This window comes from Leptonotus elevatus, chromosome 15, assembly GCF_054856555.1.
Source record: "Leptonotus elevatus isolate MCC_2025b chromosome 15, RoL_Lele_1.0, whole genome shotgun sequence".
Lineage (NCBI taxonomy): Eukaryota > Metazoa > Chordata > Actinopteri > Syngnathiformes > Syngnathidae > Leptonotus > Leptonotus elevatus.
In genome coordinates, this window is record NC_141253.1 from 5,000,045 (window position 1) to 5,015,242 (window position 15,198).

The 15,198-nt window shown below is 40.4% G+C and overlaps 1 protein-coding gene across 5 annotated transcripts in view; it reads left to right on the forward strand.

Annotated features, from left to right (window-relative positions):
* The window catches only part of LOC147161694 (uncharacterized), an 86,411-nt gene that overhangs the window by 38,462 nt on the left and 32,751 nt on the right, over positions 1 to 15,198 (forward strand). For 4 of the 5 annotated variants that reach the window (XM_086095985.1, XM_086095990.1, XM_086095984.1 and 1 more), the window contains exon 3: positions 8,500 to 8,607. In XM_086095985.1, the coding sequence (XP_085952111.1) occupies positions 8,500 to 8,607 (108 nt within the window). Of the gene's footprint in view, positions 1 to 8,499; positions 8,608 to 9,991; positions 10,118 to 15,198 lie in introns of those variants that run through there. The other variant, XM_086095988.1, reaches the window with a different exon arrangement.

The following is a 15,198-nucleotide window of genomic DNA, read 5'->3' on the forward strand; positions in this document are numbered from 1 at the left end:
ACAACGTGGCCCCGGCCTCGGCCCCCTCGCATGTGAATGGGCTTTGAGTGGCCCTGGTAAGCCAATCTCCCTAATTATCTATTGAAAGAACATTCTTTTTCCTCGCCCCGTCATTACCTTGATGTCTATTGGCTGAGCGTAACGTGGAGGGCGCTGGAAAAGAAAACCGACGGGAGGGATAGGAAGCGGGAAAAAAACCCACATGCATGCGGCCCGGAAGACACAATGGGCGGCGAGTCTTCCTATTTTCATTAAGGTTAATTCTGGGTCAAAAGGAGCAGATTTGTGATATAAATCCAGAATACGGGTTGTAGGTCAAAGCAGTGAGGAGATATTAAACATGAAGATGTGGCCTTCAGCTGCATTATGCTGCAGTAATGACCGATGTCAGGTCATGTGGTCACTTTGCCCCCAACTGCATCACTTCAGTGGACTTAACTTGTCTGCTTTCAAATGAGAAGTCCTATGTTTAAATGTAGCGTTCCCTGTTTTTGGGTTAAAGCGATTTTCATTTTAGCAAATCCAACCTAATGCTGCAAAATCAACTAATTACTTAAGAAATTGCTTTAAAACACTACTGTGGATAATCATTTTGAACAGTGCATTTTAAAATTTACACAGAGAATTAACCTTGCAAGCTAGATTGATAATTGTGATTCACTCGGGAGTTCTTCACATTATCAATCTGGGACTTCACTCGGCAGATCTGTTCGGGAAAGGAGGGACTTGCTGTACAATACTTCGAGCTGATTGGACGATGTGGCGTCTTGCTCGTTTGTGTTGACCAATCAACGCAACGGATGAAAATGTCGTCTTCCGTCTCATCTTAAGGAGACGCCGTTGAAGCTTATTGGTTTAAGTCCCGCCCTTAACAACGCCTGATTGGTCCAACCTAAAAAAGGTCGGCTGCAAACGTATCAGCAGGAGCGGTACAAGATGTATTCTCTGGAGTTTGTGAACTCGCAAATACCGCAATAACTCATCTTGCTGGCAAGGTTAGAAGAGAATTGAACAGAATTTAAATTTTAAATTTTAAATTTCAACTAAACCATGTCATTTTTTCCGTTTTAGCACCTAATTTCACTCTATTGCTGTCAAGAAGTGGTAGACTCTCGTATAACATAACTTTGACGAAAGGAAAAGACTCGGTCGCACGCACATTTCTCTGATTAAGAGAAGCTTTTCGTCACTCCCAAGTTTTCTGTTACCCTATATTGTTTTCAGTGCATGGATTTCTAGAATAATTTAGAGGGTTCAATACACACTGGTGTCACATTTAGTTATTTAAAAGTGCGTTACACCATCTGCCACATAACTTAGACCTGGTTTCACCTGGTCTAAAGTGTAGTCCACTTTCTGTCACCAACTTGTCAGGTGCACTTAGGGGCGTCACTTGCAATAGAAAACTCGGCCCGCCGCAGTAGACCGCAAGGCATCGCGAGGTCTGCCAAATGCCCAAACACGCTGAACTAGACTTGGTGCGGCACGAAAATGAAGATGCGCCAGTTTGTAAGCCTATTTGTGAAAATAGGGCCTGAAAAGTTCAAGTTTAATTTTTTTTTCTTTTTTACTGAAGGTCCGTCCAAAATGATACATTATTTTTTATAAGTGGAGTTTTTATGGTGTTTCTATAGCCCTAGTGAAGTTGTCAACAACAGGGGGAAAACAGCTTTTACCAGATGTGAACGCAAAAAATAACCCCAATTAGCAACTAAACACAAAGACATCCTTTTGAGTAATTTTCTCTAAGAGCTGTTTTTCTGTAAGATGAACATTTTTTTTTTCCTTTTTCTTTTTTAAAGTCTTGTAACTCAAGTAGAAAAGAGCCACTTGAGGGGCAGCACCTTTCGGCCCGCTAATGTCTTAGAGGAGGTGAATGTTCTCTGTGTGCGCTCCCGTTAGCATATTTCAAGACACATGCCGGGTCAAGGGCGAGCAGATAGCGGCTGAAGAGGAAGATCTAGGGGCTCTCTGCCCCGTTCTCGCAAAGCACTCGACGCTCGCATGCAGTCGCCGTGTAGCCGAGGAGATAAGAGGGGAACAAAGTTACTTTGAAACTAAATTTAGTCGCTGACAAGCAGCGTTTGGTTTGCGTCTACAACCTCTTATGTTTGTGCCTGTTAGTTTTTATTGTCTCCTACCATGCGTGGCTCCGCTCACAACTCAAAATGCGTATAAATTGGTGTTGTGATTCATAAGGATGAAACCATGTTTTTTTGGTTTGGTTTATGGTTTTATTGAACATATAAACATAAAGAAAACACAAAACACATTACAAGTTTTAAATATAAATTGAAGTAAAAAAGAAAAACAAGAATAGGAAAAAAAAAATAGTTTATATGTTACTCAGTTCGCTGTAACAAATATATAAAACTAGCATGGTACCAGTTAGGAGAGTTCTAACTGGAAAAACATCTCTTGAATAAGTTTGATTCGTCATTTATCATCAAAATTCGTGCTCAAAGATGTATGTTATAAAACAAACTTGCAGCCGTCACTTTGTGTAGGCGGAAAAAGCAGGATTACAGAAAACGATGTTCAATCATTGCCAATGCTTCCACCAGCAATGAGTCAAAACTGTTCCCATTTTCCATATCATAAAAATGTTCGTACAACAACCCGCAGTCATAGTTGATCCCCACTTCCCTTCTGACATGCACTCACGACCCCCGATCTCGTCGCAGCGGTCCAAACGACTCGTGATGTGACGATGTTCTCAGCAGCTGCGTCCCGGTTCGCAGCCCCGGCGTGGTTCCTGTCAGGAACAATAAGCAGCTCGCCGCTCTTCCTCTGACCCGAGCCTGTGGGCTTGCCCGCCCGCGCGCAACACCAGCACGCGTGACATCACAGCTCTTGAACAGAGTCCGATGGTTAAAAAAATAAAAAATTAAATCTCGGCCTTTAAGCGTGCCCCAATAAATACGATTGTCGGAGATGACGTCGCCCTATAGGGAGATTTTGATCTTAGGTCAGTGGGGATGAAGGCTTTGCTATTTTTACAAATAGCAAAATTTCATCTGATAAAAGTTTAGTTTATCATCAACACAGGAAACTCTGACTTGATTGTATTAATCCTCCCAAAGTCTTGTTTTGTTAATTAAGATAACCAAAATATTATCTGCAGTTCTTTGCATATTGTCACCCAATACCACACTCAAATTGATGTGTAATTGCTAAAATACAAATTTAGTATCAAATTTATTTAAGGTAAAGTGGTCAGTGTGCATAAAAAATAAATAAATATATATATATATATTTATAATTTTTTCATCATGACTGGTTCAGGAATCCAGTGGCACTATTGTGAAAACGAGTTAAAAAAATAAAAAAAATAATAAAAAATAATGCTGGCTGGCCTCCTTTTGTGTTAATACAAAACATAGTAATAATATTCCCAAATTTGGTCCTCACCCAGTGGAGATAACTTAATCAGAAATGATCAAAACATTAATAATGTTGTAAAAAAAATGCTTCTATTAAAAAAATTATGTGAACATAAAAATAAACATAAAACAATGTAAACTAATTTTAACTTTTTTTGTGAAAAAAAATAGTATTATTTTTTAACAATATAAAATAAAGCAGCAATGAAAGATGACCGCACAAACTTCTTTGTTGCACTTATTGTGTGCATGTGTTAGAGGTGGGGGGGGGGGGGGGGGGTGGTGTTGTCTAAATCTTCCATAAATAATAGTTGCATATTTTGAAACAGCCACTTGGATCAATAAACTGGACTCCATCATTGTGCTACTGTTTTGTGTGTCTGTGTGTATAGTTCTGTTTATTTAAGTCCAAATGATTCACTAAGTGTTGGAATTCCGGACAAACTTTTTTTCCCCTCCCTTCTTCTTTTTCATCTTTCATGTCACACTCACTTCTCTTGAAGAAGGATATATTTTAAAAAGCTTGATCCTCTCCATGCTTTGTCAGAGCCCTAATGAATCCCAGTCCTCTCGGGCAATATTTCAACTCCATCCATTCGGGGAGGAAGAGGGAGAGAGAGAGCGAGAGAGAAAAAAAAGTGGATTAAGATGAATCGGTGTGCCGCTATAATTCAGTATTCAGTGGCTAAAAATGTCAATGCTCGTCACATTTCTGGGACCCCTTCACAATAGATGCACTGATGTAGTATGTATCTTGTTATATTAGAATACACTTGAAAAGGTGTGACAGTAGCTACATGCAATAATAATAATAATAATAATGATGATGATAACTGTCATGATGAGACAGCGGTGTATGTGTCCACTGTAGATACATTAATACTATGTACACAGAATTAACAATTCGACAAAATATAACTTCAGCCCATTATTATGATCTCACTTTTAGTTGCGGGACAGCGTCACACCAGTCATTCACGGCCTTTGACCTCCACGGGTGCTTGAGAGAACTTCCCTCCAAGTGTGTATGTGTGCGCACAGACAAAGGTGGGGTGTGAGTGATGACACCGGGGGTTGTAATCCCACTGACATCTGCTTTTAATCTGCAACATGAAAAAGTCACTCCTGTGACCCTCATACATGTCTCCCCCCCCCCCCCCCCCCTCCCCCTCCTCAAGAAAAACCCATCCTTTGCTCCTTCACCCTGACGTCGCTCGAAAATCAAACAGCGGATCAAGTTACCTCGGGGCTTCCACCGCAAATTTGCAATCAAACATACAAGAGGGCCCGCGTGCATTCTCATCCTCGGGAGGGGGTCAAGAGTTTTGGACCTCGTCGCGTTCTGTGAAGAAGAGTGCGTGGTGAAAAGTGTGTGAAGCCAAAGGAAGGCGGGGGGACTTTCCAGTGCATGAAGACGCCTCAGTTGAAGTATTTATTCAGGAGTAATTGAGGGCAAAGCGGGCCAAAAAGCCTGGCGCGGGCGGATGAGCTCGCAGGGAGGATGTGGGTGATTGAAACATGGCCGCAATTTGTTTTAACTGGCTGTAGGAATAAGCATGGCAGAGCTCTTTAGGGCCTTGCAAGTTGTAAATCTGAAGCCTTTGCTGGAGTATTGTCGGTTCATAACCTTTCCTCTCACTCTTGATCTCCCTCTCACTCCCTTACGTCTCCCTGGGGTACGTTTAGCCAGGGAAATGGAGCTTTTCTTCCCTTTATTTGACTTCCTTGTCACTGGCAAACTTTTTTTTTTTTTTCCACTCCACACACACACACACTCTCCTTGACCCATGTTTTCGCAGGACCCCAAACAGTCGGTGTGGTGGGAGGACAAGGACACAACACAGAGATGCATTAGAGAAAATCACTTCCCCCCTTTTCAGCCCACAAAAGGAAGTCATGTAATTTGTCTGCTTTCTCTCCATCCTCTCCTGGATCCACATGTAAATGCATTATCTTATAGCGGCCTCACACAAAACATGTGTTGTTCTTGCTCGCTGCGTATGCGGGTGTGTGTCCACTACTGCAGTTTATTTATAGCTGCGGAATTAGAGCTTTGTTTGCAGTCCGTGTAAAAAGTGCAGTTTTAAATCGGGGTGGGAATTGCAGGGTAAGTAAGGTACACACATACCAATAATCACGTTGATTTTCGTGTTGGCAAAGGGCTGATTGTCGACTGACTTGCAAATATCATCCTGAGCGATTAAACGAGTGTAGATACCGGTACAATTGTAAATGTTCAATGTTTACGATGGCAGAACCCTAAGAGTTTGAAGTCATTCACCTGAAGAAAAAGGAGAAGTTTGTAATTGCAGTGTAGTTAGCCTGATTTCTTCGCCTACTGTTGTTTTTTTCTTCTTCTTTGTTCTTGTAAATTTTACACACCATGAGAAGTGTATTGTTACCAGTACTCATAAATTTGAATTATTATTAAAAAAAAAAAAGAAAGATAAATGAGAAGCATTTTCAACCACAGTAATCACATGAGCTAACAGTTAGCCTAACTTCTATTTCCTCTTCTACTATTATTCTTTATTCTGCTTTGTATTTCTGGCAGTCTATTAAGTTTCCCAACAATATTACCACACAGTATTATAAATGATTAAAAAAAAAAAGCCAATTAGATAAAATGAGGCTTCAAAACCGCACTGAAAAATGAATAGAGCTTCCTCTCGCAACGAGAGGCGCTAGCCACCAGCTAGCTTGTGAGCTAACATAACTAACTACTGATGGTGGGGCACTCGTAGCCGATGCTAAATGCGCTATTTTAGCCACACTTAAAAAATGAATAAAAGATAAAAATCAGGAAAGACAACGTTATAGCTCCGTAATTGAGTATTCACAGTTGTTACTCTTCGCATGTAGCCTATTTAGGATTAATCTTCAACAGCAAATCTCTATATTCCTTTTACGGAGTTGTTAACATTGTTTTATATCACAGAGAGTACCAACATCAATTCAGCTTTTCACATTTTACCATTTCATTATCTTAGTAGCATAATGTAATTGCCTCAGTCATTAAAATATTTTTTTTTTCAGTAAACAAGAACATTTACAACAAATTCAATGAACAAGGAGAGTCCAGTTGTACCAATTGAATTTTTGTGGATTACCATGGTCTGGACAACTCAGAATATATACATGCCTAACTTAGACCTGGTTTCACCTGGTCTAAAGTGTAGTCCACTTTCTGTCACCAACTTGTCAGGTGCACTTAGGGGCGTCACTTGCAATAGAAAACTCGGCCCGCCGCAGTAGACTGCAAGGCATCGCGAGGTCTGCCAAATGCCCAAACACGCTGAACTAGACTTGGTGCGGCACGAAAATGAAGATGCGCCAGTTTGTAAGCCTATTTGGGAAAATAGGGCCTGAAAAGTTCAAGTTAAAATTTTTTATTTTTTTTACTGAAGGTCCCATTGTCCGTCCAAAATGATACATTATTTTTTATAAGTGGAGTTTTTATGGTGTTTCTATAGCCCTAGTGAAGTTGTCAACAACAGGGGGAAAAGAGCTTTTACCAGATGTGAACGCAAAAAATAACCCCAATTAGCAACTAAACACGAAGACATCCTTTTGAGTAATTTTCTCTAAGAGCGTTTTTTCTGTAAGACAATTTTTTTATTTTTTTTTATTTTTATTTTATTTTTTAGCCTTCTTGTAACTCAAGTAGAAAAGAGCCACTTGAGAGGCAGCACCTTTCGGCCCGCTAATGTCTTAGAGGAGGTGAATGTTCTCTGTGTGCGCATATTTCAAGACACATGCCGGGTCAAGAGCGAGCAGATAGCGGCTCAAGAGGAAGATCTAGGGGCTCTCTGCCCCGTTCTCGCAAAGCACTCGACGCTCGCATGCAGTCGCCGTGTAGCCGAGGAGATAAGAGGGGAACAAAGTTACTTTGAAACTAAATTTAGTCGCTGACAAGCAGCGTTTGGTTTGCGTCTACAACCTCTTATGTTTGTGCCTGTTAGTTTTTATTGTCTCCTACCATGCGTGGCTCCGTTCACAACTCAAAATGCGTATAAATTGGTGTTGTGATTCATAAGGATGAAACACGGTTTTTTGGTTTGGTTTATGGTTTTATTGAACATATAAACATAAAGAAAACACAAAACACATTAAAAGTTTAAATTATAAATTGAAGTAAAAAAGAAAAACAAGAATATGAGAAAAAAAGAAGAGTTTATATGTTACTCAGTTTGCTGTAACAAATATATAAAACTAGCATGGTACCAGTTAGGAGAGTTCTAACTGGAAAAACATCGCTTGAATAAGTTTGATTTGTCATTTATCATCAAAAACCGTGCTCAAAGATGTATGTTATAAAACAAACTTGCAGCCGTCACTTTGTGTAGGCGGAAAAAGCAGGATTACAGAAAATGATGTTCAATCATTTTCAACAAAAACTAGGCGCGGTGCTGAAATACTTAGAATAGAATATATACATGCCTTGTTTCAGTACAAGCAATGTGGGTTCAATTCCCACTCAGCGATTGTGTGAATGTGTGTCTGTCTTGACTGATTGTGGCTTCCCGCATGTCGGAACTTGGGAAACTTAAGTGTCGACTTGGAAAACACTCTCCCAGATGGCTCGCGTGAGAATGGCCATATCAGGCGGTTGTTGTGTTGCTGGAAAACATCTCAATTTCAAGGCAACTTAACACTTTAATTTTTGTCCAATTTCCCACTTTAATTCTCCGGAGAGCTTGTTGAGCAGGAACCAAATGCGTGTCTCATCAACAGTCTGGATTATGCGTTGTCACGTGACCCGGTTTCTTTACTGAGCTCATGAATCTTTGATGCTTTTGGTAATAGGTGGTTTTCCTGTGTCTTCACTAATGGTGGCCTTTAAATGACAACTCTCACTAGTTGTTTCAATTATTCACAAGTGCAGTGTATTTGTGTGTCAAAATAAAACTTGATTGTGTAAAAATGATCATCATTGTATACACATTACTCTTAACACAAAGTCAGTGGGACATTATTACTTTTTTTTATACACGTTCATGTATAGAAGACCGGAATAGGAAAATTATCCTAATAATCACAATATCTTATGGCAAAATAATTCCCATGCGTCTGCTTAAGACCTCAACTTACGACACACTTTCCTTTTCTCCATCAGGTCCAACGCTTCCTTTCCTGATCGCTTCCTCCCAGCGGAGGTGTGAGTGGAGAAGCGCAGCGCCGTCCGCGGGCACGTTCCACACGGCTGCATCCCAAAGAGCTGCGGGTCAGTACTCGAGGGTTTACACAGGGGGGGCAAAGGTGTTAATGCTACATGCTTTAAAGGGCTACAAGATGTCTTCACTTCACCTCTGAGCGCCAGCACGGGTAAAAGCTGGAACTAATCTGGGAGAGTGGAGTGACGGAGAAACTAATTGGTGAATGGATTCAGAGCACTGGGATGAATTGGTGGGACACGCTGTGATGAAAAAAAATAGGAGTTCATTTCTGGATGTGTTTTGTCACAGTTTACAAACAAGCGCGCCGACCGCTTCCTTGTTTTTATCTGGAACTTTAAGGCCCTTTTATTGTTAACATACTTGTTGCTGTTAGGTTGCCAAATAAGCTATTTCAATGTTAGACATTTACATTTCGACACCATTTTTCAAACTCCAACGTTCTACATTTATGCTCGTGGATAAGATGGAAATTGAAGGGATCCTTGAAAATGTTGAAAACCACAGTGTTGCCATATAATTGTATTTAGTCATAAAATGCTGACACAGCAGAAAAAAAAAAATGTAACTCAAAATTTGGCTTAACTGCATATTTCTAGCATCAGGCAGAATCCTTGTACCTCTAAAATCATCACGTTTCAGGAGACCCGCTGAACGGCATGTTTGTTCAACCATTGACATCATCAATAAGCGCAAGCCATTTTCAACACAACCATATATAGACACGCTTGTGTGCATTGTACTCACTCACTTTAATATGTATCATAATTATATGTCAAAAATGGGCATTATTGTCTTTATTAAGGAAAAATTAACTCCGCTCTTGTATGCTATTTGATTAGACTGCACTGCTGTCCCTAATGTTCTGGCCTATGAGCATATTTCCAAAATATGATATCCCGTCCCAAAATAAACTAGATGCACGTTTCGGACTCTGAGGTCATACACGCAAATGGTATTGAATGAAAACACATTTGCGAGCGAATCAATGTTTACAACCTTCGCGTGTTTATAAGTATTCGTTGGAAGAAAAAAAACAAAACGCAATAAAGTAGCAGAAGGCAATATTGCGAGCCGTGAGGGATACTCGTGGAACAGGTCCAAGCGCTAATGTCACCTCTAGAGAGGCCAAGCACAAATATTACACATGCTGGAGCAGCTTCAGAATGGGAGTGCTGTGTTTACGAGTGAATATGTGTGATTAAACCCAGTCGTGGAAATGACAAAACGGCCATTTTGGAGCTGGCTAGCTACCCCGAACTTGTATGTACACAAACAAAAGTCACACACTCACACACACACACATGCATACATTGTGTCGGTGCCGCTTCTACAGCCGAGGGAAGTAATGAAAACAAATGGCAGAGTTCTTTTCCCGCTGGGACCCGAGGAGGAACTTAGTCATCAAGCTAATTTTATTCTTGTCTGGCCCAGAGACTCCATTTCCTCTGGGTGTTTTTACAAACGCCGGGCTGCACCACGCCATGGCCCAGTGATGGATATGAGGGCCTGATGACCGGATGGCAGATGCTGGCCCTGTAACTCAAGCTCCAAACACTCACTGATGACCCCTTGTGCAGCACCCCGGCCCTCATCACCCCCCCCCCCCCAACCCCCCCTCCCACTACACATAATCTTTACTCAATTCCATGCTGGGCCGGCACATACAAACATGAACAAAAACTGTCAACATTGTCATCAACATACATTTCGAATGAAATTTTTTTTATCATACAAAATGTTGAGACTGTAATATTGATTGCCTAATCCATCAGTGAAAGTTCATGTTAGCATGTTATTGTGCGCGAAATGCAGTGAATTATTCAGTTTTAGATGTTGGAAAGCAAAGGTTGTACTAACATTTCAAAGAGGTTAGCGTCTCAGGCTAGGTATGTCCTGCTCATATTTTTTTAGTAAGAACAGACTCACAACAGTTTGTGCTTTAAATGTACATTCTATTCTAAAGTTTTGAAAGGTAACTACTTTTTGCGTATTGCTGAGAAATGTGATGCTAAGTCACAGATTCTATGTTTGCCGATTTCAAAGGGGTTAGCTTAGCATGCTAGGTATGACTCGTCTGTTGATGATGTTTTAAATGTATATTAAAATCTTTTGATTGAAATCGAATGCTATCAAGGTAAGCTATAGCACTTTTAGCAGTGTGCTGAAAATGTCACACAGATTCTATAATTTTATGTATCGAAAAGGTTGGCTTAGCAGGCTAGGTATGAAAAACGTTTAGAGACACTAGTGCTGATGCTTTGAATTTATATTTAAATCATGTTTTCAAATTTCAATATTTTAACACAATTTCAAAGAGTATACTGTTACTAATGCCGGATAGCACTTTTGGCTCAGTTTGTGGATCCTATTACAAGATGCTCTGCAAGTTTGGCTAAAAATGTGATATTTAGCCAGTAACCACACACATCATTTCGAAGGAGTTAGCTTAGGGTGGTAATGACACATCTTGCTATTTCTTGGCTTAGTGTTGCAGTATTTGAATCCACGTTCCACCATATTCCAAGGCAAAATATAACAAGCTACTAATATCTAATGACAACGGGCTCTACACTTACTGATGTTTTGAATTTACATCATCTAATGTGTTCAAATCAAACTACGGCGTCGCACTTTTAGAACAGCAAGTCGGCCATCTTTGTGAATCCTGTTGCAAACTGTTTTATAATTGCTAAAAACAATGTATATAAGTATTTTTTTAAGTAAATGATGTACTCAAATTTTTTAATTGTTTTTACTCCCTCAAACATGGATGATGTGCTGAAACTGCAATATTCTCACACGTGATTTCATGGCTTCTTGTTGAAATCTTGCTATTTTTTTTGGGTGCAAAACAGCCTTTCTATAATGTTACTCTATCTTAGAGACGGTGCAGAACAATGAGCTTTTCCTGATAAGTGTGTGGATTAATAATGAATGCCAAACTCCAATTTTGCCCCAAGTTGTGGTTTAAGACGAGAATGAGTGGGGAGCGCATGTCACATTGCTTCATTGGGTTAGCTGGATTAGCTGGATCACTATTACATCTTCCCATCATCACTCGCACCAAAGTCCCATATTGCAACATGCGCACAGATGGGAGCAGGGGACACTTGGGACGCGGCGGAAAGAAAGCCAAATGGCCTCTTGTTCCCACTCTTCCGTTAGCAGCCTCCACCAGCATGGATTATTCAGTAAGCGTACCCTTTTAGCCGTGGCTGCGGCCCGCACCGGCGACATTAAAGAACCTTATTGTTGTTGATTTGTTAGTACGCGACAACTTCCAGGAGAGGAGGCTTGACATTAAAAAGCAATTAATATACCGAAGCGCGGCGGAAAAACGGCCTCCGCTGGGAGCGTCTTTCTCCGGCGTGACCCGCAAATGCAGGGAAAACACGGAAAAGATGGCTTTTAGTGTGACTTGCGCTCATCTCTGCAGATGGATGGCTGACAGCTTGGAGCGAGGGGTAAACAAACGCAGTTTATAATCAGCATAATCAATGTGACATCAGCACAGGAGAACAATGCGCGGCTGTTTTTTTCCCGCCTCTTCTCTTTTTTTTCTTTTTTTTTGAAGAAAGCGACAACATGTTCCTTTTGCCATACGAGCCTGCTGCAGGAGATTTTTCTTGGGGCTTTTACCACCCGTCAAGTGAAGCCTTAACATCATAGCGGGACATCAGCGGCACCCACTTTAAAAGCAATCCTGTATGCATTTAGATTGCGAGCTGACAGGTTGAGCGCCGGCCTTCCCCTTTTTGGCTTTATTACCGAGAAAAGCGCTGCTCTTCCTTCTGTTTCTCCACTTGGGCTCATCATAAAGCAACGAAGTCGGCCTCGAGATTAAAGGTATCTCACATTACTTGAACATGAAACGGCAGCTAAAGTAGAATTATGCGACCTGTAAACAAAACAAAAACACACAAGCCTGACATGTATTAGGGTGGTTTCGACTTTTTCCGTTCTCAATGTTCAAAAGGGACTTATAAGGAAAATGAATAGCTTTCAGCTCGTATACACACTACTGTGCAAAAGTCTTAGGCCGCCTGAAGCTTTGTTGTTTTGACATCAGTCACCGGGAATTTACATTATTATACAGGACAACATCGGTTTAAGATGGATTCTGGTTCCTATAGCAGCAACACAACCTGAATTTGTGTGTGTCTCGACACGCCCGACATCTATCACCAACCTATACTAACGCAGCAGTAAAGTCAAATTACAGTAAATATTTGGCTGAAAAACACTGCTCGGCCATAAATGGAAAACCATCAAATGAAAAATACGTGTGTCTAAGATGCACCTCTCCAACTCCTTTTGTACAGACATTGCGAGGTGTTTACCAAACAGCTTTTGGTTGCCCTTGTTGCCCTCCATCCATTCAGTGGCCCTCAAGGCTAAGTAGTGGAGGAAGGCGTCACTCGTAAATAGGAACCACTCAAACCTTTCATACTTCCATTACGATAAGGGAAGAGGAAATCAATGACGGTTGTTCCTCCGCCGCAGTGGGCACGGAATACAGATGACAACAAAAAAACAAGGTAAACGTGTCCAGCTTTGCAGTGGAGGGCCACAAAGAAGTGACTAATTGTGGATTACAAGGTTCTCAAATGAGCAGCCTTGTTCGCGACAAAGGTCATGCAGACCTGAGGTTGACGCTCGAAATCCAAGTGATTATCAATAAAGAATTGGATCATACAGTCTGTTTGGACTCTTGTCTGATATTAATCAACCGTATTTAATAACTGTCACGTGAATTAACAGGGTATGGATGGAAAATGGATGGATGGATGGTCAGACAATGAGCTGTGTTAGCATTTAGCACGTAGCCTACTGTACATCCATTGGCTTAGCTTTTTAGCTTCTGAACATTTTACGCTACACGTGCATCATCGACATGAAGCTATAGTAAATTAATGTTTTGACCAGTTATCGGTTAGCTAAACTGAGAAGCTAATGTAGTATACCTGTCTTTGTCTTAAAATTAAGTTGGTTATCATATTTGTTGCCACTTATCTTTGAGTTGTAAACTTTGCATTTTGACTCTTTATTCAAATTTAATCAAAATTGTAATCCTTAAATCTAAATCAGGAGGTGGGCTCCACATTCGATGTCATAGTATAGGCTACTGGTGGGTTGCCATTTAGTCGGCACTACGAAAAAAGAACTTTAAAAAAAAAAGCCAAACAAATGGCACACTACCTATTAAATGCATGTTTTCAATAGTAATCAGGTAAAACTTGTCAAGTCTCATGAATTCCAAGTCATAGTCAAGTTGAGTCTTCCATAATATTTTTAATTTCTGCCATGTGACTCGAGTCAAGTAAATTACACCTGGCAACACAAGGGATAGTCGAGCAGTAAAAAAAAAAAAAAAAAAGGGACTCATGTCTGCTTTAAGCATCTTTGGTAATCCAACCAAGGTCTTTATTTGCCCTTGTCCATTAACTGAATGAGGTGTTGGTCCTATGCAATCCAGGTGTCATGGTGGAAACATAATTTCTACAAGAAAAAAAAAAAACAGTTTATCATTCAAAGAGGGCCTGTTGGGGTTTATCTCTGCCGGCACACTTTGAAGCACTTGATCCTCGCTCATGTCTGCCATTTGGGGCTCATTGTGTCATGGGGGAGGTCACTGGGAGGGCAGCATCACCGGCTGCTGCTGCTTCTTCTTCTCCTCCTATGCCCTTATAGTCATATTACGGCGCCTGCTCTGCATATTCCCTGGGATGGATGCATAGAAAGATAGAGGATGACGTACCACAAAGGAGAAATAAATAAACAGGCGTCACTATGTCCGCTTACTGGAAAACCAATTTAGCCAATGAGAACCCAGAAGAAAGGTACGATGCTAGTACTTGTTTTCAGATTGATACAAGTATGAGTACTCAACTCTTGAGTTGTCAGCGATATGATACCACTAGTACTTTTGATACATACAATTTCCACAAAAAACCCCAATGACATATAATTTTAACGAAAGATCTATATCTATCCTAATATCATATTTCCCCTTTAAATTACATTAAATTAATGTCAATTTTTTACTCTTCTAATTTCAAATTTGTACTTCTTGATCGGAAAACGGCCATAAGAATGCTGCAGTCGCAAGTATCAGTAACTTGGAATATCGATACTCGCTCATCCCTAATTTTAGCCCGTCGGAAGAAAGTGCCTCATACTGCCTCATAATAGAGTGCCACAGAGTCACACTTACAATATCAAGTATAGTTTGATAATGTGGTCAAGAAGAGTGTTGTTAACAAGTCTAGAAAATGATGCTACATTGCGACAAGAGGCACAAACCAACATGTAGCACTCGAGCTAACAGGCTTTGGCCCAGTAATAAAAACAAAGTAACTAGCACAAGTTAACCACTGATGCAAAAAAAAAAAAAAAAATGCATTTAAGTTATAATTTAATAGGGTTAGTGCGTCACGGCCCCAAAAAATAAAAATAAATAAAAAATCAGGAAAACTGTTAAACTCTGTCTTCTCTACATTGTACTCATTCTTTGCACACAATTTTAGCATTAGCATGTATAATGTATTCCGAAAAAAATCTCTGAATTCACATGACAGGGCAATATCACATCATGTAACATGAGGAGGCTTGTGCTTCCTCCTAGATTAGTAAACCGC